Source organism: Anomaloglossus baeobatrachus, chromosome 3 (genome assembly GCF_048569485.1).
Source record: "Anomaloglossus baeobatrachus isolate aAnoBae1 chromosome 3, aAnoBae1.hap1, whole genome shotgun sequence".
NCBI classification, from domain to species: Eukaryota; Metazoa; Chordata; class Amphibia; order Anura; family Aromobatidae; genus Anomaloglossus; species Anomaloglossus baeobatrachus.
This window is the reverse complement of record NC_134355.1, coordinates 115,655,219-115,681,872: the sequence shown is the minus strand read 5'-3', so window position 1 is coordinate 115,681,872 and position 26,654 is coordinate 115,655,219. Positions and strand designations below refer to the sequence as shown.

Below are 26,654 nucleotides of genomic sequence, written 5' to 3'. Positions count from 1 at the left end.
AAGCCATGCATGCCCATGCCATCACGTTGCCTCCACCATGTTTTACAGAGGATGTGGTGTGCCTTGGATCATGTGCCGTTCCCTTTCTTCTCCAAACTTTTTTCTTCCCATCATTCTGGTACAGGTCGATCTTTGTCTCATCTGTCCATAGAATACTTTTCCAGAACTGAGCTGGCTTCATGAGGTGTTTTTCAGCAAATTTAACTCTGGCCTGTCTATTTTTGGAATTGATGAATGGTTTGCATCTAGATGTGAACCCTTTGTATTTACTTTCATGGAGTCTTCTCTTTACTGTTGACTTAGAGACAGATACACCTACTTCACTGAGAGTGTTCTGGACTTCAGTTGATGTTGTGAACGGGTTCTTCTTCACCAAAGAAAGTATGCGGCGATCATCCACCACTGTTGTCATCCGTGGATGCCCAGGCCTTTTTGAGTTCCCAAGCTCACCAGTCAATTCCTTTTTTCTCAGAATGTACCCGACTGTTGATTTTGCTCCTCCCAAGCATGTCTACTATCTCTCTGATGGATTTTTTCTTTTTTTTCAGCCTCAGGATGTTCTGCTTCACCTCAATTGAGAGTTCCTTAGACTGCATGTTGTCTGGTCACAGCAACAGCTTCCAAATGCAAAACCACACACCTGTAATCAACCCCAGACCTTTTAACTACTTCATTGATTACAGGTTAACGAGGGAGACGCCTTCAGAGTTAATTGCAGCCCTTAGAGTCCCTTGTCCAATTACTTTTGGTCCCTTTAAAAAGAGGAGGCTATGCATTACAGAGCTATGATTCCTAAACCCTTTCTCCGATTTGGATGTGAAAACTCTCATATTGCAGCTGGGAGTGTGCACTTTCGCCCATATTATATATATAATTGTATTTCTGTTTTTGTAAACAGCTAAAATAACAAAACTTGTGTCACTGTCCAAATATTTCTGGACCTAACTGTAATATAGAGTAGGACCCCTTATTGAGATTTGCCGTGACGTGGCAGGGGTGGCTCCAAGAATTGATCAGTTATTTGCTAAAAATCTCATTTTGTATTATAGTACAGTTGGAATAAATCTGTGAATTTACACTTTTTACATGATGCATGCCACTCTCAGATCGTGCTGGCTCCCCTCTCTCTTTTGCACTAGGTGTATAATATATCCTTACTAACATTTCACTATAACAATGAATATCTTCCTTATAAAATATTCCACAATCAACTGAATGGTATTATTGAAAAATGAAAGCATTTATGAGCCTCAAAGTGGAAGACCATGTAAAATTACAGAGCAGAATCAGAAATGCTGAGCATACTAAAGCTCTATTGACTCGATCACTATACTGTAGAGCTCTAAACCTTTTCTGGCTTTACCATAAGCAGAAAATCTGTGCACCATGAGCTTCATGGCAAGGATTTCCACGGCTGAGCAGCTGCAGTGAAGCCTTATATTACCAAGCACAATGTCAAGTGTTGGATGGAGTGGTGTACAGCATGCAACCACTGAACTGTGGAGCATAACCATGTTTTGTGGAGGGATGAATCCCGCTTCTTTATTTGGATCTGGCAGTCTGATGGACGAGTCAGGGTTTGGCGAATGCAATTAACATGTTACTTGCTTGACTATATTTACAGACAAAAAAGACTTACATGCCAAAGCTTGCAACTAAAAAAAACAAAAAAGCAAAAACAAAATTGCTAAATATTTTTTGAGGTGTATTGCATATCAGAATGGCCATTCTCATACCTGCCCAGTAGACACGTCACAGCAACCTCATTGTACTGGGTCCTACTCTATATTACTACCTCTTTCATGGTTTAAAAAGCACATATATTTGGGGAAAACACCTCAAAAATATTTAAATTTTCTTTTTTTTTTTTTGTTGCTTGACTATATTGTAGAAATTGTAGAATTTGGTAGATAGGGATAATTCTGTGTGGCTATTTTTCATGGGTTGGCCTAGTCCACTTCCAAAACATTTGAGACAGTTGTATGCTTCCAACTTTGTGAGAAAGTTTGAGGAAGGCCCTTTTCTGTTCCAGCCTGACTGTTCCTCTGTACAGAAAGCAAATTCTACAAAGGTACATTCTATAACACCTTCACGATATCTGGCGTAAGCTACTTTCACACTTGCGTTTTTTTCCTTCAGTCGCAATCCGCCGTTTTGGAAAACAGCGGAATCTGTTAACGGATTCCGCTGCTTCCCATAGACTTGTAAGGACGATGGATTGCAACTGATGGACCTGCGTTGCTTCCGCTGGCCGACGCTGTGTAGCTTCCGCTCGGCGGAAGGAACGCAGCATGTAACGTTTTTTGTGCAGCGGAATCCTTAGGATTTCGCTGTGCATGCTCTCTCTGGTTCCTTGCACACGTAACCAGGGTACACATCGGGTTACTAAGCAAAGCGCTTTGTTTAGTTACACGATATTTACCCTGGCTACGTGTGGAAGGAGCCAGTGCTAAGCGGCGTACGCTGGTAAGCAAGGTAAATATCGGGTAACCAAGCAAAGTGCTTTGCTTAGTTACCCGATATTTACCCTGGCTACGTGTGCAGGGAGCCCGACACTTCCCAGCTCGGCTCCGCCCCCTCCCGCACTCCACTCCGCATGTACACACGCACAAACACAGACACACACACACACATTCACCTGTCCCCAGCCATGCAGTCCCCGACACTGACGTTCTCAGCGCCATGGCCCCGCTCGGCTCCACCCACCCCACACTCCGCCCCCCGCACACATTCTCGGCGGATGAACGATCAGCTGATCACCCGGCGGCCGGCTGCTGTGAGTGATCAGCTGATCACCCGGCGGCCGGCTGCTGTGAGCGATCAGCTGATCACCCGGCGGCCGGCTGCTGTGAGCGATCAGCTGATCACCCGGCGGCCGGCTGCTGTGAGCGATCAGCTGATCGTTCACAATAGTCTGCCGCCGGTAAAACTGTAAAGAAAGAAAAAAAAAAGCAGATTCCGTTGCTTTCTACAATCCATTGCATCCGTTGTGCCACTATATGCAACGCATCCGTTGCATCCGTCACACAATGCAATGCAACGGATGCCGTTCAACGCAAGTGTGAAACTAGCCATACATGTACAGCGCCGCAGGAGATGCGTTTTCACAAACAGCCATACATGAATGCTGGTACGATTGCGTCGTCTCGCATGCAGCACCGGCGAGATCATCAGCGGGTGTCAGCTATGTATCATAGCTGTCATCCTGCTGTAATGCCCACTGTCGGTGCTAGCACCGATCGTGAGCTTTTAACCTCTATGATGCCGCTGTCAATAGTGACAGCGGCATCGATCAGTTTGTAGAGGGATGGGTCTCCCCCTCTGCTCTGATCGGCATAACGCGATATTGCGCTGTGACAATAATCTCCATGGTGATCCCTAGCCAAAAAATGGCCACAGGGTCCCCCAGGTACGGACTGTCTATGAAATCCTCCCTTGAGCAGAACCTGACATGCCTCCTGCCTGTGTGCCAGTCACTGATCTAATGTACTGCAATGTAAAAGCATTACAGAGCATTAGATCAGCGATCAGGGCACGGAAAGTTGATGTCCCAAAAATAAGCCCCCACTCAGCTCCGTCCGCAGAAAAATAAAAACTCATACCTTTCCGAATATAGCAATGCAAAAAAACAATTCTTTTTTCCCATTAAAAAAATATGTATTACATAAAAGCGGCATAACATAAAAAAACTAAATGTGGTATTGCTGTAATCGTTCTGACACAAAGAATAAAATCGTCTTTTTAATTTTACCACACAGTGAACAGCATGAAATAAATAAAAATCCTGAATTGCTGTTTTATGTTAATTTTGCCTCCCAAAAACTGGAATGTTTTTTTCCAAAAATCATCCAGTGCGCCATTTTAACCATTTCATTTTTTTATGACTTAGGGTTTTTTTTTGTTTTTTTTTTAAAGAAAGCCTATAATATGGTTTAATTTCCATGTGAATAGATGTCTTGTAATAAATGGTATTCATATATGCCCTGGATGGCTTAATTTGATCCCTTTACCACACCCGTTATGTAGGCTTGAATTTATACAGTGTGTCCAGTCATATCCTGTCCACCGCCATTAACTTGAGAACAGCGGCAGCTATAGGCATAGAAGTGGTGTCTAGGTATAGTAAAGTAGCCATCCGCTACGCAATGAAACCACCTATTGCGCCACCTGGTGGAAAACAATGGAGTTAGCATTTTTATCTTGAAAACGGAACGAGATAGAGAAAAATTAAAAAGTGAATTACAAAGTTGTAGGGCATCATAAATTCAATACAAATCGATACCTTGCATACAGAAATGCTATGATTAGAACGTGTAAAACTCACAAGGCTGCGGACGTGAAGCGATACCTCATGGAGACCTTCCTACAAGTCATTGGGTATGGTGGCTGCGTGGAGTGGCCTCCACGCTCACTTGACCTGACCCTATTGGACTTCTTTCTGTGAGGTCACATCAAATAGCAGATGTATGCGACCCCTCCACCAACATTGCAGGACCTACGACGACGTATCACAGATGCTTGTGCAAATGTGTCACCTACCATATTGCACAACGTGCAACAAGATACCAAGATACAGTATGCTGTCCAGAGTCCAGATGTGCATTGCAGCTGACGGTGGCCACTTTGAGCAACAAAGTTAAATGAGCGCCATATGCGTGACCAGCATTCAATGTTTTGGGGGGATCATGGGTTTCATATCATAGCATTTCTGTATGCAAGGTGTCGATTTGTATTGAATTGATGATGCCCTACAATTTTTTAATTCACTTTTTTTCTCTATCTCATTCCGTTTTCAAGATAAAAATGCTAACTCTGTTGTTTTCCATAAGGTGGCGCAATAGGTGGTTTCATTGCATAGCGCATGGATACTTTACTATACCTAGACACCACTTCTGTGTCTATAGCTGCTGCCGTTCTCACGTTAATGGCGGTGGACAGGATATGGGCGGACACACTGTATGTGATTGGGTGTCTAGTAATGAATGGTATTTGTATATGCCCTGAAAGGGTTAATTTGATCCCAGTACCACACCTGTTGTGAATGTCAGTTATGCTTTGGCTGCTGGTAGGCTCCCTCTTGTGGCCAGGAATGGTTTGGACAGGTGTGTTGAGCAATGGGCGTTTCCATTGCTAACTCTCTGCTTATTTAAATCCTGGTCTGATATACGGCATAGCCTGCTGTCAGTTGTTCTTTGTTCACCAGCCTGCTTCATTCTGCTCCACACCACATCTACCCCAGATAAGTGCTTTGCTCTTTATTTGTTGTTTGGTTCTTTTACTCTTATCTGAGTTTGTCATTTGCTGTGGTTGTTTTCAGTTTATTTGCATGCAGGGATTTTCCCTCTCAGTTGCTTAGCTGGGAAACTCCCTGCAGTTTTGTTTGGAGTATAGCTCCTATATGTCCATGTGTTTGTGGCTTTTTGAATTTGTAATGATTCTTCTTTTTCTGTTCATTGGTATGAAAAGAGCGCCTGGTATAGGACGGAGTGCAGATCGTGCGATCTGAGGACCTTTTTGTACTATCAGGAATTTGGAATTTTGCAGGATTTTTCTCTGGCCACCATCAGCCCCTTTCCTGTCCTTTCCTATTTTAGTCAGTGGGGACCTCACCTTTTGCTAATCCTATCATCTATCTGTGTATTGTGTTTTCCTATATCACCGCAGTCTTTGAATGTGGGGGGCTTGCTATTCTTTGTCTATTTTCTGAGGCAGAGAGTTATTCATCTTTCCTTCCTTTAGGATAGCTAGTTCTCCGGCTGGGTTCGCGGTGCACAGGATGTTAGTTCACCCCTCGGCTACTTCTAGTGTTGATGGTTAGTAAGGGGATGGCGGCCAGATTAGTTGCCAATGCTCTTGTCACCTTTTACCAATGAGTTATGGTGGTCTTCCATGGTTCCAGATCATAACACACACCTATTGTATTTTATGTGTACTTGAATCCCTATATGTTGTGAAACTGAAATGACAAAAAAGGGGGCGCAAATGGTGTCTTATCCGGTGGTATCAAAAAGAATTTTAAAGGTGCACTAACCTGGTGTGGTGAGTGCATATGTGAATAGGTGTCTAGTAACAATTGGTATTTGTACATGTCCTGATTGAGTTAATTTGATCCCTGTACCACACCCATTACGTAGGCTTGAATTCCTATGTGAATAGGTGACTAATAATGAATGGCATCTATGCAAGCTCTAAAAGGGTTAATTTGATCCCTGTGCCACACCGATTGTGTGTGCTTGAATCCCTATGTGAAAACAGATTTTATTATACTCGTCTGCAGGGTGGTCCGTTCCAATTGGCGTCGCTGGTCTCAGTCCCACGCTTCCTCTCTTCTTGTGTTCGCCATCCTCTTTCCCTGCTACCGTGTGGATGACACGTCCTACCAGATCCACACAGAGGCCTCCATTGCGCTCCTGTGACACACACTTCACTCTGCCCTGCTGTGGGCAGAGCAAAATATTGTAATGTGCAGGGAAAAGTCAAAGCACACCCATGCATGCGCACTACAATACTTTGATCTGCCCTTAGCAGGGTAGAGAGAAGTGTGCGTGTGCAGGAGCTCAATGGTTACAAGTGAAAAGGTTTTGGTACCGTGTTAGCCAGTTGAAAAATTATTGAATGTTCTCAGGGAGAGGAACAAAATTATAATCTTGTGATACCTTTTAATGGCTAACTAAAATAAAATAAAGTGATGTTACAAAGCAAGCTTTCGAGACATCTCAGGTCCCTTCATCAGGCATGGTATGATAAAATATCAGACGAAACACAAATATATGCACAAACAGAGCACAGGGATGGCTAATAAAAGACATTTAAATAAAAAAAAAACACTGAGCTTAGAAAGTTAATCCTTAATTAGCTTTGATTAGTGGTGTGAGAGTTTTATTGTCCCAATATCCATGTAGGATCAGTGGTCTGGTGAGTCTCTGGAATAGAGTCCTCAGATTTTGTAATGGGCTATAAATCCTCCTGACAGGTGTGTCCACACATTTTAATGAATTTGTATTCCCAGACCCTGCGATGGCTCTGTGATCTGAAGTTGCCTTTTAATATGACAACTTTCATATGGTTTATGTTGTGTCCTGAAGCACAAAAATGTTTGGCCACAGGTAAATGGATTTTTTTGTCTGTAATTGTGTGGCGGTGAGAGCTCATCCTTGCTCTCAGTCTCTGTCCTGTTTCTCCAACATAGAGGCCCCCAAAGACCAAAAACCGGATACAGATCCCTAACTCACAGAAGGACTATAAAATTCCTGGTACATTCACATGTTCCTCTTCCAATGTGGTGTACTTAATCTTGTGCACTATATGTCCTATTGGGGGCCTCTATGTTGGAGAAACCGGACAGAGACTGAGAGCAAGGATGAAATCTTACCGCCACACAATTACAGACAAAAAAATCCATTTACCTGTGGATAACGGTGATCGCAAGAAGATAGGAGGTGCCAGACCAAGACCAGCGATGCCCATCCGACCGGAACATCCTGAGGGGAGAATAATAAAAGCTGTTTTTTACATTATACAGCACGGCCTGGGGACCTGTCTACAATATTGATTGTAGAATGCTGTACGTAAGAGCTCAGTGGTGGTGGCCGTAGCTTATAAGGGGAAAACCTGGTGACAGGTTCCCTTTACTTATACAGATGTCTGCCATTAAGGAATTTAGGGGCATGTATTTCCTATAATCATATAAAATAAGTTAGTATCTATACTGTAAGAAATTCCAAGACATATTCTGTAACAGGAAGACGACCCCCGACATCTACAGTGTTTTGTTACTTTAGTTCTTTCTAATGTATGATCCCCTTATGGCACCAGGAACCGGGAGGTGCTGTTACCTCTACACCCTTATAGCTATATCCTTGAAGATCCTGGATCTTCTGTTGTAAGGCATGACATTTTTAAGGCCACTTATGATTAGTGATATTATACTGAACATTGCATTACACTTCTACTCAACTATCAGAAGCCATAACTAATGGATTCGGAGTGAGTGCCCATGCTGCTCCTCCATCATCTGGTAGGGTTTAACAAATATAGAAACAACTGTGTACACGGCATGTTTGCGAGATAAAGGGCACCAGTGACATGTTCCTGAAATGTGAGTCCTGCTCTTGTTAAATAGAACAATAGGACAGCTTGCATGTCACTCAGCCTGTTTATTGCTGCCTTGAAAGTGGACGAGGACTGATAAGCTCATCTGTACGTTCACATGTGTCCGCAGTGCGTAATACACGAGGTGGCATTTATGTGATTTTGTACCGGAAACTACAGCAGCTGCACTGTTCTTCATAATGACTTTGTTAATGTTGATTTACACCAATTGTAATCTATTTAAATACGACCCAATTAAAAAAAAATGCACCCTTTAATTTTTATTGTATTTTCAAAAATAAAAACCAGAACTAGAAAATCCAACTGAACTCAGTGTGTAATATCATGCTTCAACATGAACGAAAAAAGTAAAATATCCTTCATTTTGAAGATGATAGTTAATATGACAGACGGCGGAAGAACTGCAGTGTAAAGTGAAAATCTTTCCCCCCACTAATGGCAATTTTCAAAGGTCTCTTTTCATAGGCTTCAAAATACATGAAAATGTTTCTTTAATTGGGAACTTCAATAGTTTTGCCCTTATATCAGTGTCTTTTAGTAATAGAGATATATTCGGAAGGAATAATCAAAGTAAAAGAACATTGCTGACTGAATCACTTTCTCACACATATGATATATTTCTAGAGATTTTTAATTTACATTTTGAAAAAAAGAAACATGCTGTGTGCGCTTATTCCCAGGAGAAAACCACAAATGCTGCAAAGTTAACTTTCTTGTAAATAATGAGTTTCTCTTGGGGTTTTTTGATTCCTAGCGAACACTCATATTCTTTGGATCGAGAGACGACGAGGAGCGGGGGGCACCCAATACTTTATGGCTGGTAGGTAGGCGATGGGGAGGGATAGACCCCCCCCACCTATAATAATAGGACGTCTACCCCGCAAAACTACAACTATTGTAGTTGGCTTACCTATAACTAAGAGATTACCATCACTCCTCCCACAAATCGTCTATACCACTTTCCACACCCACCTCACGTGACCGGTCTATACTGAGTGGACATTGAGAAGCAATATAGCTTTTTATAGTTAATGATTTTAATATTGAATACTAATAAAAATCTATTTTAGGATTTTTTCTTTTGTTTTTTTCCTTTATATTTAGGCCTAGTGCTGGCTTGCACAGGGTAAGTGCAGTGGCGCCATGAGTTTTCCTCACTCCTCACACGTGTACTGCACCTGACCTCTCAGAGAAGAACCATCACAAAATGTCTGCTCTGGTTTTTATAAACCTACATGCCTTCCATGTCCCCTCCCACCATGTGACCTAAGACTGGGCTAAACATGGGCAGCGTCTTTAGTTTCCAGAAAGCTATGAATTGGCAGTTTTCCCCATATCTCCGCCCCTGAGTGTCCCACGCAAAAGATATGACCATCATATTTCCCATCAGGATTTTATTTATCTATAGATAGGAAACACTCCCCCTCCTCCTCATCACATTATAATCTGTTATGTTTGTATCTACCTTTTTCTTACCTGTTATTTTTTAATTTAGCTTTCTGAACTTGATCTTAAAATGGTGACCATACAATGCAACAACTTTTTTTGCAGTCATGACAGCACAGTCAGTCCCTGAATAGTCCAATTCCATAGTTTATAAAAAATAGTATATTATAAAGTTGGAATAACTAATAAAAGAAAATGAAAGGCAACAAATCAATTTGTCAGGCAGTTACTTGCAATTATTTTTAATTTCATTTTATTTTAATATAAAGATCATAACCCTATAGTACAGGTAAATATAAGAAACTGTGTAATATGTGTTATCAGGGAAATCTGCTTTTTTCCCTACTTATGAGCCATTTTTTCCCCTCCTCACCCACCATCCACTCTGTAAAAATAAAAATCAGCTCAAATCCATCTTGGTCAAAGCAAAACAACCTGTTAGCAGAGAGAACATAGGTTACACCTCCTAATGTACTGTATTGAAAATAGAGGGTTGAAGGCTGGAGGAGCTCTTGGCACAGTGAAGCTGGAGCCGCATCTGCCCGTGTCTGCTTCTCTATCAAACAATTGTTTTACCTGTCTTCAGTCCTGGATGCACAGCCGCACAGCTCAGTACTGCTGTAATCTTTCATGCGGCTACTGCTTCTGTCTCATGTACTTTAGAGAAATAAGAGAAGGAATTTATCATGTCTATGTAGTGTGTATACAACATATTAAAGAAGGTAGTCTTCACCAAATAGCTCAGAGAGAACTGAAAAGTACTCTGGAGTCACACTTGTGTTTAACTCGTGCGAGGATCGCATTGGCAGCGTCTTTCCTGACAGGAGAGGGTTAGCTCCATCTATTTCTATGCAGATGACACGCTCCAGTCAGGAGAGAGACCAGAAGGTCCAGGTGATGCCCTGCAATCCTCATGCAAGTCACATGCAAGTATGACTCCAACCTTAGAGAGAGAGAGAGAGAGTAAGTAGAGGGGGAAATTTATACAATACTTATGATGGACAGAAATAGTTTTAATCCTCATATATACATACATGTGCCAGCTTAACTTGTGGCTATTTTTGGTGGCCATACACCTTTCTTAATTGACAACTGAAAGGTTTTTTTCCCGATCTCCCTTCATACATGTGCGCATAGCTTGGGAAAGATTAAAGGATCAGGTATGTTTTAAATTAATTTGCTTGATCGTTCACCCTTGCACATGTACATTTGAGGTAGAGTTTGGTAACCAACAACACTAGAAGTTTATCTGGTTCTACCAAAATCAGCAGGTTTAGCTGACATTAACTACAGTGGAACCTCCCTTAACGAGTAACCCAGTTAACGAGAATTTCGCTTAACAAGCAAAGCTTTCTGTAAATTTGTAGCTCGGTTTACGAGAAAGCTTTGCTGTACGAGCAAAATACTCAACGCACTTACTTCCGGTTCCGTATCTCCACCACGCTCTAACCCGCACTTGCAGTCCACACAACCACACACAAGCACGCACAAACACACACGCACGCACACACATACAGTATTATGCTCACCTTACCTTCCGTTCCACCGACGGCCTCATGGTTCTTGTAGTCCGCCGGTACATCGCGACGTCCTCGCGGCGAACTACAAGACCCAGGAGGCCGGCGATGGAACGGAAGGTAAGGTGAGCATAATATGTGTACCTTCAGTTCCATCGCCGGTCTCCTGGGTCCTGTAGTTCGCCGGTATAGGCTGTGCATCGGCAACCATAGCGACGAAGCAGGAACTTCCTCTGTCACCGCTACTCAAAGGCAGCGCACTGACCAATCAGAGGCAAGCGTCTCCTGCCTTTGACGTCAGCGCTCTGGCAGTGAAAGTTCCTCCCTCGTCGTTATGGTAACCCGATACACAGTCCGTTCTAGCGAACAGCAAGTCCCAGGAGACGGAAGGTAAGGTGAGCATATGTGCGTGCATGCTTGTGTGTTTGTGTGTGTTTGTACATGTTTGTGTGTGTTTGTGCATGTGTGGAATTTTAACAATTTGTGGAACGAATTGTCTGCATTGCAATGATTTCCTATGGGAAATCTTGCTTTGCTGAACAAGTAACTTGGTTAACAAGCACAATCCCAGAACGGATTGTTCTCGTTAACCAAGGTTCCACTGTACTTCATTCCCAGGCAATTTTCCATTTTTCGTCTTTTCCTTTTTTCTTTTTATCCTTCCCTTAATCCAAGAGCTATACATTTCTTATTTTTCCCTCAATATAGCCATATGAGGGCTTGGTTTTTTGCAGGACGAGTTGTACTTTTGAATGACATCATTAATTTTACCGTATATTGTAGTGGAAAACAGGAAAAAAAAGAGAGGTGAAATTGCAAAAAAGTGCAATTCCACAATCTTTTTTTTCTTTTTTCTTATTTCCATGTTCATGTTATGCTGATTATATTATTATTATAATTCCCCAGGTCAGTATGCGTTCATAGATACCAAACATGTACAGTTTTACATTTATTTAAGTGGTGAAAAATTCTAAATTTTGTAAAAAAAAAAAAAAAGAATTGTGCTTTTGTTGTCATTTTCCGAGACCCATAATATTTTCGTTTGTCAGAATCTGAGGCTCAATGATGGCTTATATTTTGCATCTTGAGCTGACATTTTTAATTATACCATTTTTGGATAGATGGAATGTTTTGATCAACTGTTATTGCATTTTAATGCAATGTTGCGGAGACCAAAAAACATAATTATGGCGTTTTGAATTTTTTTTCTTTCTACGACCTTTATTAATCAGATTAATTAGTTTTATATTTTGATAGATTGGGCATTTAGCAATACCAAATATATGTAGGGAAAAAGGGGGGTGATTTAAACTTGTGGTTTTTTAAAATTTTTATTTATGTATATATATATATATATATATATATATATATATATATATATATATATATATATATATATATATATGTATGTGTGTGTGTGTGTGTGTGTGTGTGTATATATATATGTGTGTGTATATATATATATATATATATATATATATATATATATATATATATATATATTTTTTTTTTTATTTTTTTTTATTGATTTTACTAGTCCTCCTAGGGGATTTGAAGCCTGCACTATCTGATCGCTTCTGGTGTTCAGAGCAGTGCTTCAGTATCCCTTTGATCAGCAAAAATGCTGACCTCCTGTGAATGCCAGCACTTTGCAGGCATTCACAGGAACTTTGTCTTGAAAGCAAAAGGGGCATTAACTGACCACTAGCTGTCATAACAACACATTGAAGTCCCGTCATCAAGTCACGGGGTTACCATGGCGATATCCCCGCCGGAGGGCGTTAGATCGCGCTGTCAGAGTTTGACAGCACAATCTAACTAGTTAGCAGGTGCGTGTGGATCCGAGCCACTCGTGCCTATTAGCTGGACATGTTGGCTGATCAGATCAGCAGAGCTGTGCGGGGAAAGATGCGAGCTTAGAGCGTGAACTTGCATCAGTCAGGGACACGACCAAAGGACGTTCAGGTACGTCCTGGGTCTTGAAGGGGTTAATCTATATTATTTACTGCCAAGTCCTCCTTATATATTTATATACTTACTGCCAAGTCCCCATGCGTGTAACATCTGATCACAGGTGTCCCCTCTGATCAGAAAGTGACATACTGTAACTTGCTGAGACTAGAAAACTTGTTTAACCTCAGGGGCTCTCCATGAAAATATATTGTCCAAACACCTTTCCCTTATTCCCATGAAATATTCTTACAGTGATAGAATTTTCTGTCATTGTAAAAAAAATAAATAAAAATGAAGTGAAAGAATATGTAAAATGATTATGAATGCACTCCAACAATCTTGGTAACATAAGGCCCCGTGACATGCTACGATATATCTAACGATACGGGTCACGGAATTTGTGACGCACATCCGGCATCGTTAGAGATGTCGTAGCGTGTGATACCACCGAACAACTGTTAACGAGCAAAAATACTCACCTTATCGTTGCTCGATGACACGTCGTTCATTTTCATAATGTCGTTCCTCCTTCTGCGCGCCGATTGTTAGTCGTTCCCGAGGCAGCACACATCGCTACGTGTGACACCCTGGGAACAACGAACACAGCTTACCTGCGTCCCGCCGGCAATGCGAAAGGAAGGAGGTGGGCGGGATGTTTACGTCCTGCTCATCTCCACCCCTCCGCTTCTATTGGGCGGCCGCTGTGTGACGTCGCTGTGACGCCGAACGTCCAACCCCCTTCAGGAAGAGGATGTTCGCCGCCCACAGCGACGTCATTAGGGAGGTAAGTACAAGTGATGGGGGTTAGCGACATTGTGCGCCACGGGCAACGAATTGCCCGTGACGCACAAACGTCGGGGGCGATTGCACGATATATCGTCGCGTGTAGCGCCGGCTATAGCCGTGTCTCCAGGACATGGAACGCCCATTCTCACACGTACCGGAGACATGGACACAAGTAGACAAATTAAAGTCAGTGGGCTTACCCACACGTCCGTGTTTTGACATGGACTGTGTGTCCGTGTGGAGCACATGCGTGTCCGTGTGCTCCACATGGTGACATGTATGTTTTCTGCCAGCAGCACGGATGTGACACGGATGACATACTGATGGAATTCGTGTGACATCAGTGCGCGATGTATTTTTATACTTACCTGACTCCAGGGCTGCTTTCACACTTGCTTCGGGCACGCTCATTATGCTCATGAATATTCACTGCACTGACTGCGGACCCAGAGACAGGTAAGCATACAAGATCATGCTGTCTGTCTGCTATCCGGATGTCACACGGATAGCACACAAACAGCACATGGAATTTGTACCCACAATACATAGTTTGGTGGGGGGAGAGGGTATTTCTCTTTTTATTGAAAGATTTCCTCTGAATTTATGTGTTGTTTAAAAACATTAAAATCTCAAGTGAATGGACGATAAACTGCAGTACTTGGCAGCGGCCTTTAACCAACGTGCACACTGTGTTCTTCTCTACAAATTTGCTTACATCCTGCACAGGTTTACGCAAGAAAGCCAATCATCTAAAGCAAGGATAGTTGATAAGTTTGGTCTCTAGTGGTCCTACAGCTGTACCCCTGTGATCACAATCCTCTGTTCTTCCTCCTTATTTGAAGCTTAATGTAGGGGCAGGGACACATGCATATTGCAACTATGTTCATTTTCTATGGAAATGATGGAGATTACCAAGTAGAGTTGAGTAACAAAAAAGGCCTCCAAAGGTATCCGTGTGTGTGTCCAAGAACAGTGTGCAATGATACTGTCTGCTCTGTGTTAAAAATCCAGTGAAAAGAAAAATAAACATGGACCTGTCATTTTGTAACACCTATACACATCAATGAGAGAGGAAGAGAATGATTTCTGGAAACATCTATCCATAGACTGAAGTGTGTGTCCCAGCTCTGTCTGCCATACTACAAGAACTGTCAAGGCAGTCTAATAGCTCAAAGGCAACAAATATCATTAGCCTTGTTTGTAGTGGCAAGACTGCACTTAGCCCGGGCAATCTGCAGTTGTTAATGGCTTCCAGAATCCAATCTGCTTCTCTTTTCAAACACAACAGTCACTTTAATTAATATCCGAAAATAAACATATAATACGTCTTTAATTAATTAGCCTTAAGTCATTACCAGTTGCTTCTCAGTGTTTGATGTAAACATTATGACTGTCTTCCAGGAGATGTAATGCTAAGCAGACAAACAAGTCAAAGGTCAGGATCCAAATTATCTCTGCTGTCAGACGTCATAAGTGTTCAAGAGACAGATGAGAAGGTAAGGTACAAAACACTTTAATTAATAGGTCTCATTTGGAAATCTGTGTCTGCTTCATTATTGTCATCATTATATGTTCTAGAGTGTAAGAAATGAAGATATCAGGAGTACTTACTTAGGCCGGTTTCACACATCCGGCTTTTTGTCGTTTTGCCGGATGCGGCGCTCTCCCGTACAGTTAATACAGTACAGTGACAGCGCAACAAGCGCCGGTCACATGCTGTCATGTGACCGGCGCATGTGACCCGGAAGTTACAGCGCTGTCATTGTACTGTATTAACTGTACGGGAGAGCGCCGCATCCGGCAAAACGGCAAAAAGCCGGATGTGTGAAACCGGCCTTAGGCTTCTGTTCTTTCATGTGATAATTGTGTAAGATCCCTTTCTTCATCATCAGAGATCTCAAAAGTTACCTAAAGGGGTGGTCCTGCATCTAAAAGGTTCTTCTTTACTATCTATCTGTACACACTAAACACTTTTCTAATTAGCGTTATTACACACAGAGGTGTAACTAGGGTTTCTAGGCAAGCAGATCTGTCAGCTGAATCCTAACAGGGAGTATATTACATGCTGTTAGGGTTGGGCATACTACAGTGCTTAATTTTATAATTAGTGATTGTCCAGTTTTATGATGAAAGTCTGCAATCATTCTGGTGACTGCAGACTTCTGAATTCTCACAACGCATGCTCTGCACACTTTTAGGATTCTCCTATACCAGTGGCGAGAGTGGACGGACATGTGAGCACAAGTATGCCAGGTACTGCACATCCGCCTCATTGATTTAAATATGAGCGGATGTTTAGTACCCAGCCACAGCCACTATCAGAAGACAGAGCAGATCTGGAATTGAGCACTTCTGGCCACCTGCTGCTGGCGGTACCTAGAACAGCCTGATTGTCCGTGGGGAGGGGGGGGGCGGGACTGTGTGTACAGGATCAGAACTAATAACAGCATAGGAATAAAATTAGCAGAACCACCAGAGGTACAGAAATACATATTTAGAACACCCATTTGTACAGAAACACAGCATCACAGCCACCAACAGTAAAGAAATTCATCATCAGAACCCCCAGCAGTTTAGACATTCCTCGCCAGAACCACTACCAGTACAAAAATTATTCATGAGAACCACCAGCAGTACAGATATACATCCATATAATCTCATAAAAACAGAAACACAGCATCAAAACCCTCATCAGCACAGAAATACATCACCAGAACCACCAACAGTATATAATACATCAATTGTAATGTCAGGTCAGTTCCATATACATTTGTATTGCATGAACCTACAGTTTCCAGTAGACTTCCATCCCCTCTGATCTTTTGCAGCACATTCTGGCACAATACCTTTAAAAATAGCAGAATGATTATAATGCTCCTATATAAAAAATATCTACCCTACGCTGTGTGCCTGATTAAATAATTGCCCTTCTCTCTGTTCTATGCACAAAATATTGATGCATACACTGTCCCTCAAATGGTACATTCTCTCCACACTCCCCTCTTGTTTCCATACTTTGCCCCCTTTTCACACTGTCCTCTACACTGTGCCACCACTGTACTGCCCATTCTTTATACTGTGCCCCATCATCACATACCCCTCTTCGCTATGACTTCACACTGTCCCCCCATGTTGCCCCCTCTCCATATGACCCCACTACCAAGTCTCTATTTTTTGCTCCCTCACATTTTTTTCATGCTATACTGTCTCCTCACTACCGCCACACTCATTTCCTTTTACTCAACATACTGTGTCCGCATACATTTCCTCTTCGCTCCCTATACTGTATCTGCACCCGTTCTGCCCACTTGCTCCGAATACTGTGTCCTCAAAGATTACTCCCTTGCTCACATATAGTCCTGATATTTCCCATACTCTGTACTAAGATTTTTTTCTCCTGTTTTCTCCCCATACTGTGTTCGTATGCACTACCCCTTTGATCCCCATATTATATTTGTATACCATACATCCCCCTTACCCACCCTCTCTCCTCATACTGTGTGATCATATATATTCCCCCTCCCCACTCTGTGTGGCTATATACATTCCCCCTCACCACCCTCTCTCCCTGTACTGTGTGGCAATATATACACATTCCCCCTTCTCCGCCCTCCATCCCCATTCTGTGTGGTCATATATATACATCTTCCTCCCCTACCCTGTCCCTTTTAGTTGTGGCCTTATATATGTGGCACTCCTGAGGCTCAGTCGTCACAGGGAATTGCATCTGATTTAAGTTGTAATTCTCTCCCGGGTGAGAAGAGGTTAACCACTCGTTTCTGCCACTTAGGCTACTTTCACACATCCGGTTTGAGCCCTGCGGCTCAATCCGGCTGTGAAAACTATGCAACGGATGCGGTGAAAACACCGCATCCTTTGCATAAGTTTTTACATGCGGCCGGTCCGTTTTTTTCCGGTTGCGGCATGCTACTGAGCATGCGCAGTGGAAAATACCACATGCGGCGACCGGATGCGGTTTTTTCCGCATCGCGCCGCATCCGGCCTCCATAGGGATGCATTGAAAAATGCGCCGCAGCGGCCGGATGCGGCTCGATGCGGTGTTTTTTGCCGGAGCAAAAAACGTTGCAAAGAACGTTCGATCCGGCCGCCGCATCGGCTACATCTGCCGCATGCGGCAAAAACCGGACCGAACGCAAGCCCCTGCGGCACAATAAGGCACTAATGTAAGTCTATGCAAAAAAAACCGCAATCGGCGTTACAAAAGCCGGTTGCGGTTTTTCTGCAGAACGCCGTATTGTGCCACAGAGCAAAAATCCGGATGTGTGAAAGTACCCTTACACAGAACATCTAGTATGAGTCACCACATACAGGAATCCAGACTTCAGGTGGTTACCATAGCAACAGGTAATTCCCCAGCACTGCTGAGTCATTCCAGAGGGTGGGGGCTGCTCAGTGAAGGAGTAGAAAGAGACAAAACAGTTTCACTTCAGTGAGAGAACAGTCTGAGACAGCGAAGAGAGAACGGGTCCCCTAGGGGGAGCGTTACACACAGCTCCCCTCAGGGGGACCACCCGGGATGCATGCCTAAGAGCTATCTCAGAGAATTAGGAGAAAGTGCCAGAACATCATGGGACTTGTAGTACCACGGCTACTATAGAGAGTGCTTCACAGAACTTCTATAGCTATAACCGGCCAGTCTGGAAGAGGACAAGAGACAGAGGCGACCGGTGAAGATGGTGAGACAGAGGAGACATGGCAGCTGGTGGGGAGCTTAACCACTTCCACAGTGCCAGCGCAGTCGGGGTGCAGAACCCTCAGTTGGGGAAACCTTCATGGACTCTAACAAATCTGCAGGGGTTGGAGATTTCATCTCCCATCGCCCATCACCCACTTTTCCTGAAGCACAGTGACATATAGGATCTGGGGTCGGGACAGGACACATAACACAGACAGCGGAGTCCCCAAGTTGTTTCAGGCCACGGGGAGCCGCAATTAGCGCAAGGAGGAAGGTCTCACACATTTCCACAGACACCGGTGATTGCCTCCGATTCACCCGGGACCGGCTGGAGTCCATCCATGGCGGCGGAAAGCGGCACCTCCAGGGAGCTTTAAGAACTGTGAGTAAACGGAACTTTGAACCGCAGTTCCCTGTGTCGTTCTTGTCATTGCCGGTGCCGCCGCCCCTTGCTTTGGCGCCATCAGCCGTCCCCATCGTCCTCCTCATCCTTGGGGCTCGCTCCATCTGTGGGGAGCTGGACTATCTGAGCTGCGTTAACATCAGCCCCGGAGGAGGGCAACATTTCGCAGCGGTGGCTAATTCCTGGCCGCACACCATGGGTGGCACTGCAAAGCATCCCCTATTCCCATCCAACACAGCCGCTGGGAGAGGAAAAGTTGCAGGAGGGGTTGGCGGGCGAGACCCCAGTCGCCACTGCAACCGGTGACGTTTCCCAGGGACCTTTCGCCCTCCTTCCATCCCCCTCTACACCGAACACCCGTTCGTCTGCCCTTTACATGTAGCCGACGGGACCACGGAGCCGGGTCAGGCCAGTCACATCAACTCCACAAAACCACTGGCCCGGTGACGAGTAACCCCTGAGTCCCCGTGGGGCACTACATATACATTCCCCTTCACCACCCTCTCTGCCAATACTGCATGGCCATATATACATCTCCCTTCCCCACCCTGTGTCCTCATACTGTGTCGCCATATATACATTTCCCCTCCTCATCCTCTCGCCACTTACCACCAGCACTGTTTGTCGCCTCTGATCACAGGGAGTCAGTGCGCTGCACTTTCTCTGAGTCCAGATGTCAACTGCTTGACAACCAGACTAAAGGCCGCTTTACACGCTACGATATATCTAACGTTATGTCGTTGGGGTCACGTCGTTAGTGACGCACATCCGGCCTCGTTTGACATATCATAGCGTGTAACACAAATGAGCGACTGTGAACGAGCAAAAATACTCACCTTATCGTTGCTTGTTGACACGTCGTTCATTTTAAAAAAATCGAACGTCCTTCTGTGCTCCGGTTGTTCAGCGTTCCCGAGGCAGCACACATTGCTCCGTGTGACACCCCGGGAACGATGAACTGCAGCTTACCTGCGTCCCGCCGGCAATACAGAAGGAAGGAGGTGGGTGGGATGTTTACGTCCCGCTCATTTCCGCCCCTCCGCTTCTATTGGCCGGCTGCTGTGTGATGTCGCTGTGACGCCGAACGTCCCTCCCCCTTCAGGAAGAGGATTTTCGCCGCCCACAGCGAGGTCGTTCGGGAGGTAAGTACGTGTGACGGGGGTTACTGAGTTTGTTCGACACGGGCAACAAATTGCCCGTATCGCACAAACGATGGGGGCGGGTGCGATCGCACATGCGAATGCACGATAAATTGATACGTGTAAAGCAGCCTTTAGAATAGCCAGCTGCCACTACGGAGGGTGGCAAAACACAGCTGCCGAGAGACTCTAAGGCCCTGTGCGCACACTGCGTTTCTTGCCGCAGATTTGCTGCGGTTCTTGCTGCAGAATTGGGGTAGTATTTGTTCATAAGCTTCATGCAGTTCTTCCCCAGCAAAGTCTATGAGAAATCCAAAATGCTGTGTGCACGTTGCGTCTTTTTTCCTTACAGGTTTTGCTGCAGAATTTCTGCCAGTTAAATAGGGTTTGTCAGATAATTAAGGAAATTAGCACCAGGTGCCAGATCATCAATAATAATTACATCAATAATTTGCAGGTATCTGAAAGTGTTCTCTAATTTTGATCAGAGTTATTTTTAATTTATTAATTTACATATTAAGTACGTGTGCGTTTAAAAAAAATGAATTTCTGAACTAAGCTTAAAATACTGCGAGTTTACTCATGTTAGGATATAATAACATAGGATTAAGGCTGCTTTACACATAGTGACATCGCTAGCGATCACACCCGCCCCCGTCGTTTGTGCGTCACAGGCAAATTGCTGCCCGTGGCGAACAATATTGCAGGTACGCGTCACATGAACTTACCTTCCTAACAACGTCGCTGTGGCCGGCGAACAACCTCTTTTTTAAGGTGGCGGTTCATGTGGCGTCACAGCGACGTCACACGACAGGCATCCAATAGAAGCAGAGGGGCGGAGAGCAGCCGAATAAACGTCACTCCCACCTCGGAGGACGCAGGTACGGTGTTGTTTGTTGTTCCCGGGGTGTCACATGTAGCGATGTGTGCTGCCTCAGGAACAACGAACAACCTGCGTCCCAAAACGAGCAACGATTTTTTGAAAATGAACGACGTGTCAACGATCAGCGACTTGGTGAGTATTTGGGATCGTTAGCGGTCGCTCGTACGTGTCACACGCAACGATGACGCTAACGAGGCCAGATGTGCGTCACAAATTCCTTGACCCCAGCGATATATCGTTAGTGATGTCGTTGCGTTTAATGGGGCCTTTACACAATGACCTTAACATTAAGGAAATTGTGTGGTGTTCTCTAATTTTGATCTCCACTGTATGTGTTACTACGGTAATTGAGGATCTGTCCTTCCTGCACACTGACACTGTAAAATAACTGCTGACTGAGAGAAAGTAAAACCCTATTATCAATATATTCACACATTTCTAGGAGGAACACCAGAGGAACAGTACCACATAATATAAGAAATTATGTGCCAAGATTGGATAGGGGAAATTTAAAGAGGACCTGTCATCACAGTTTTGCATGTTATAGTAAAGGCATGGCCATAATGGCGCTGTTAAACAGATTAAATAGATACCATTAATGAATAAATTTAATGTAATATGCTAATTACCCTTTTGGCACGTTCATGGGGAGTTAGTTCACTAGAAGTAGTCCTCCTGCTCAGCATGTTATCACGCCCCTGTGGACATGATAACATGATTTGTGTTTCATTGCCAAGTCTCTGCAGATATTGCGCATGTGCCCTGCTTTTTTCCCATTGTTTGCTTCTCGGTTTCAGAGAGGTGCACTGGGGCAAGTCTGGAAATGAAGAAGAATGCTCCTTAACTTCCGGACATGCACAGTGCGCCGATCTGGGACATGTAGTTATGGCTTCAGAGGCACAATGATATTGTGAAGAAAGTTGCGCGCATGCGCAAGATTTGCAGTTAGCTGGTAATGACGACACTTCGTGCAAATCATGTTATGTCCATGTGACAAGATGCTGAGAGGCCGCCTTGTTTGAGGAAATTCCCCGTGGACAAGTCATAAGGCTAATTAACATGTTAAAAACAGGGTTTATAAAGAGTTTTTTAAATATGCACTTAGGTGTAAACACAATACAGGGCTGATTAGCAAGGGTATTTATAAATATACCAATACTGGTTGGTTGGAGGGCATGAGGGAATTGTTAGGTTCTCTTTAATCAGTATGACAGCACCGTTATTGCCGTACCTTTACTTTAACATGCTAAATCGTGATGACAAGTTCTCAATAAGATCCAATTCCACTTGCTAATTGTTGACAATTCCTCAGTTTCTAAGCAATTATATTAATACTGGCCAGTGGGCAAGAAGACCGATGTTATGATGTAAAATTATTTGCAATGGGTAAATTCCACAGCATAAATTTAAACTCCACCAGAGGTCAATTTATACTTTTGGTAAATATCACCTATATCATGACTTGTTTAATATGCTATGAAGTTTCTGACCTGAATTCCGCAGTAGAAAATCTGAAATGTATTCGCTACATGAGAACTTAGCCTAAGTATAAATGCCGTCATTAGAAATCGGTGATGCTACTCATTTGTAGAAAACTCCTACTCACTGGAAATCCAGTTTCATCAAAAAAGTAAAGGAAAACACAGAAGTATGGGTGGTACGGTGGCTCAGTGGTTAGCACTGCAGTCTTGCAGCGCTGGGATCGTGGGTTCAAATCCCACCAAGGACAACATCTGCAAGGAGTGTGTATGTTCTCCCTGTGTTTGCGAGGGTTTCCTCCGGGTACTCCGGTTTCCTCCCACACTCCAAAGACATCCTGATAGGGAATTTAGATTGTGAGCCCCAAATGGGGACAGTGTTGCTGATGTATGTACAGCGCTATGGAATTAATAGTGCTATGTAAGTGAATAAATATTATTATTATTATTATAATTATTATGTGATTGACTAAAAATCTGACTTAGTATTTCGAACACGCCCCTATCACATGACAAAGGGACGTCATCCCTGGAAGCAGCCCATACAGTCTAGCATCTACACTGAGCTCAGTGTGAATGCTGGAGAGGTTTGCGCGCTCAAGAGATTATGGCCGGGTACTTGCTGATAACAGTCACAGTCCCGTCCATAATCACTTGCCTGCGCACACGTCACCAGCGGTCACACTGCTCAGTCCTGTGAGACTGGCACTGGGCATGCGCGGGGATGGCTGGAGCAGTGGGCGGTGCATCAGATATGGAAAGGAGCGATGGGGGCGGCATACAGGACCAGGAGGCAGAATAACGGACGGCAGAGAGCCCGCCCCCGTGACGGATTTACAGAAGCTGCATACAAAAAGGTAGAACTTTATAAAGGCTTTATTTTGGTCTCACATGGGGCACAATAATAACAGGGACCTTCCTAGAATGCAGCCCAGGAGCTGCAGAGGGGGAATCTTTTAGCTTTTGGGCGAAATTTCTGATGACAGGTTCCCTTTAATAAACTGCTGTTTGGGCATCTGAGATTCAGACAAATCCTGGTACACGGACATTGTCTGTGTGTTCTTGTGTTTGTCTCCGATGCATCGGCATTAATTGGACCAACATTGGCAGATCTGGAGATCGCTTGGCCTCTCATACTAAATTAGCTTTCCGAGGAAAGGGGTTTCCACGACATAAGTAACTTGCAACTTCCCTAAATTCCCTCTCAGGGCTTCAGTACTATACCAAGCTGTATTTTTAAACCCTTTCATTAAATATGAGATTTCCAACTGAGTAAAACAAAGTTCAATAAACGTTCTCCAGGTTTTAAAGAATTTGTCTGTTTTTTTTCTTTTTGTTTCTCAATCTCAATTTTTTTTCAAAAACCATCAGTCTCTTTAGTAAGTCCTTCTGATACCTCTGCCAACTGCCTTTCTAACCAATGTCTAAGTGTGCATTTCTTTGCTACCAGCAATACCGTGTGAATTATGAGGGGGGCTCCCTGCCTCCTATCTCCCCCACTTTCATGTGAGTTGAGATAATGGAAGATACATGCCTAAGGCTGCTTTCACACTACGTTTTTTTAACATGCGTCATGAACGTTTTTTTGCTGTAAAAGTGGATATTGTTTTTACAAAGAAAAACGCATGCAAACGCATGTGTTATTTTGCAGGATCCTATCACTTGAAGTTTATGGGCGGGCATTGAAGTCATATGATCGGGAGTGAGGGGAACTGAACGTGATAGACTGGGAGCCGGTATCTGACAGCTGCGGACGCTGGTAACCAAGGTAAACATCGGGTAACTAAGCGAAGTGCTTTGCTTGGATACCCGATATTTACCTTGGTTATGAGCGTCTGCAGCTGCTAGGAGCCGGGCTGCCTGCTCCCTGCACACGTACCCAAGGTAAACATCGGGTAACTAAGCGAAGTGCTTTGCTTGGTTACCCGATACATACCTTGGTTACGAGCGTCCGCCGCTCTCAGGCGGGGGAGAAAGAGAGGGAGGAGAGAGAGAGGGAGGGGGAGAGAGAGACTGATCACGCCAGGCTGGTTTCTGGGCATGCTCAGTAGAGCAAGCAGGATCCTGTCTATCAGCATACCAGCGTTCACATGCGTTTGCGTGCAGTATATTCAGGATCCAGTTAAAAACAGTATTTGGACGCAGCTCAAAAACGCTACAAGTAGTGTTTTTGAACAAAGTTAAAAAACTACAAGTCGCTGGATCCTCACTATAACGCACGCAAACGCATGTGAACGCATGTTGACGCGAGTCCATTGCAAATGCATTGAAATGAAAACGCATTTGCACTGGATCCGTTTTTGCGTTAAAAAAAATGTTCATGACGCAAGTTAAAAAAACGTAGTGTGAAAGCAGCCTAAGGGGTTTTAGGAACCTCCACATTTCAGATATACTTTGTGTAATCTATAATGTCTCCCCGCATGTTCTGAATAATCGAGCATTCCCACAGACATTGAAATAGATTTGCTCTCTGTAATCTACATTTTGGATAAGCCGTTAGATAATGTGCAGGTGAATTTCGGAAGGAAAGGTTTAATGCATATGTCGCCTTTTGTATTATTTTGAAATACATTTCTCTCCACTGCTCAATGATCATAACCTTCCTCACTTTATTCCATTCCTCCATGATCTTTTCGTACAACTATGAATCTTTTATGGCTTTGTTCCACCCCAAAAAAATCTCTTCACTCTAACTTGATTGTGCTTCCGTCGCACTATATATTATTTTTTTTCGTGCCCATTTTTTTCAGCAACCACACATCCGTAAAGTGAGAGAACTTTATCCTAATAGGTGTATAAGCAACCCAATTATACCACAAATGACCATGATCGTCATTTTCAGATGTAAGTTGAAACACATATTTGCGTTTTTTTTCCCGCGTTTTAAACTGTTTTAATGATCTTTTAAGCAAGGGAAAAGACAACTTCACCTGATGAATGAACGATTCAGCAGTTGATTCAGACATTCCATGCCATTACAAATAAATCAAGTTTCTATTACAAATTCCTAAGGAGTGCCAGATTTATTGTTTACATCACATATAAGGAGTGGTATCCTATCTGCAGCACCCATCATCAGACGGAGTGACGTGTATCCTATCACATCATAAAATATTAACTTTACTCCTCCCAGGTGGCCACCAAACATCAGTTACAGAGGCATCTCTGGAGAGGCTTTAGTCACCACTCGGTATACAGTGAGCAGCGTCTGTATGCACACCCTGGCACATTGATTGACAGCTCACTATGTAGTGTATCTCCGTAACGTGAGCTGTAAATCAAAGTGTCGGGCTATACTAACAGATGCTCCTCTCAATAATGTGCGTGATGACTGTAGCCGAGCCGCCATGCCTCCGTGGATGAAAGCTGGCGGCTCCTGGGAAAAATAAAATTACTTTTCTCCCAGTAGCCACGCATTCAGAAAGGTGGACGAACAACATTTGGAACGCTATTAACCTGCAGATTAACCCTATAACTGCAGGTAATTAATGTTTAGGGAAATGACAGGTTCCCTTTTAATAGAAATAAAAAAGTAATCATATGCACAGCAAGTTATTTGTACATTGTAATATACCGTACATATTGTTTTTTTTACATTGTTTTTTAGTGCTTTTTCATTTGGGTTTACCCTTAGTTTGCTATGAAAATTCAGCTCTCCTGGAATCTTATCTCTATCATCATAAGAATCTGCTTGAGATATTCCCTAAATACTGCTAACTTTGAAATTAGATAAGTTACATGTCATTCACCTTATTAAAGATTGTCCAATGGGGGCGTGGCCTGGACCTCATGTAGAGAGGAAGCAGCGTGGGTGAGCTCCTGCCTGGATCCTGAAATATCCTGCACACCGGCCTTGCTGACAGGCACTACCGACCCTGGAGGGCTGCAACACTACTTATAACACCCGGGGAAGCGAGCACAGCCAGGATATGCCGACCCGCAGCAGCAATAAAAGGGACAGAGACGCGCAGGAGCGTGCCTCTGAAGAATCCAATATGGCGCCGCCGGCATGCACACCATCCCGAGCTGGAGCAGTGGGAGTAGCAAGCAGGTTGGAGCGGTTTGCCAGAGTGGCCCCTGGCACAGAGCCTACCTACAACGAGGCACCCGATGGCAGCGCTGAACGGGCCCTGGAGCAGGGAGAAAACATACCCAACGGTGAGACTGTGAGTACCCTGGGCCCTGCATGTTCAGCAGCACAAGATATGCAGACACAGAGGCCTGCGCTGGCAGAGGGAGGA

At 43.8% G+C, this 26,654-nt stretch overlaps 1 protein-coding gene across 4 annotated transcripts in view; it reads left to right on the top strand.

Moving 5' to 3' along the window:
* Positions 1-26,654, top strand: part of CFAP61 (cilia and flagella associated protein 61) — a 447,743-nt gene that overhangs the window by 93,604 nt on the left and 327,485 nt on the right. For all 4 annotated transcript variants that reach the window (XM_075339389.1, XM_075339390.1, XM_075339388.1 and 1 more), the window contains exon 9: positions 15,216-15,310. In XM_075339389.1, coding sequence (XP_075195504.1) covers positions 15,216-15,310 — 95 coding nt within the window. The remainder of the gene's footprint in view (positions 1-15,215; positions 15,311-26,654) is intronic.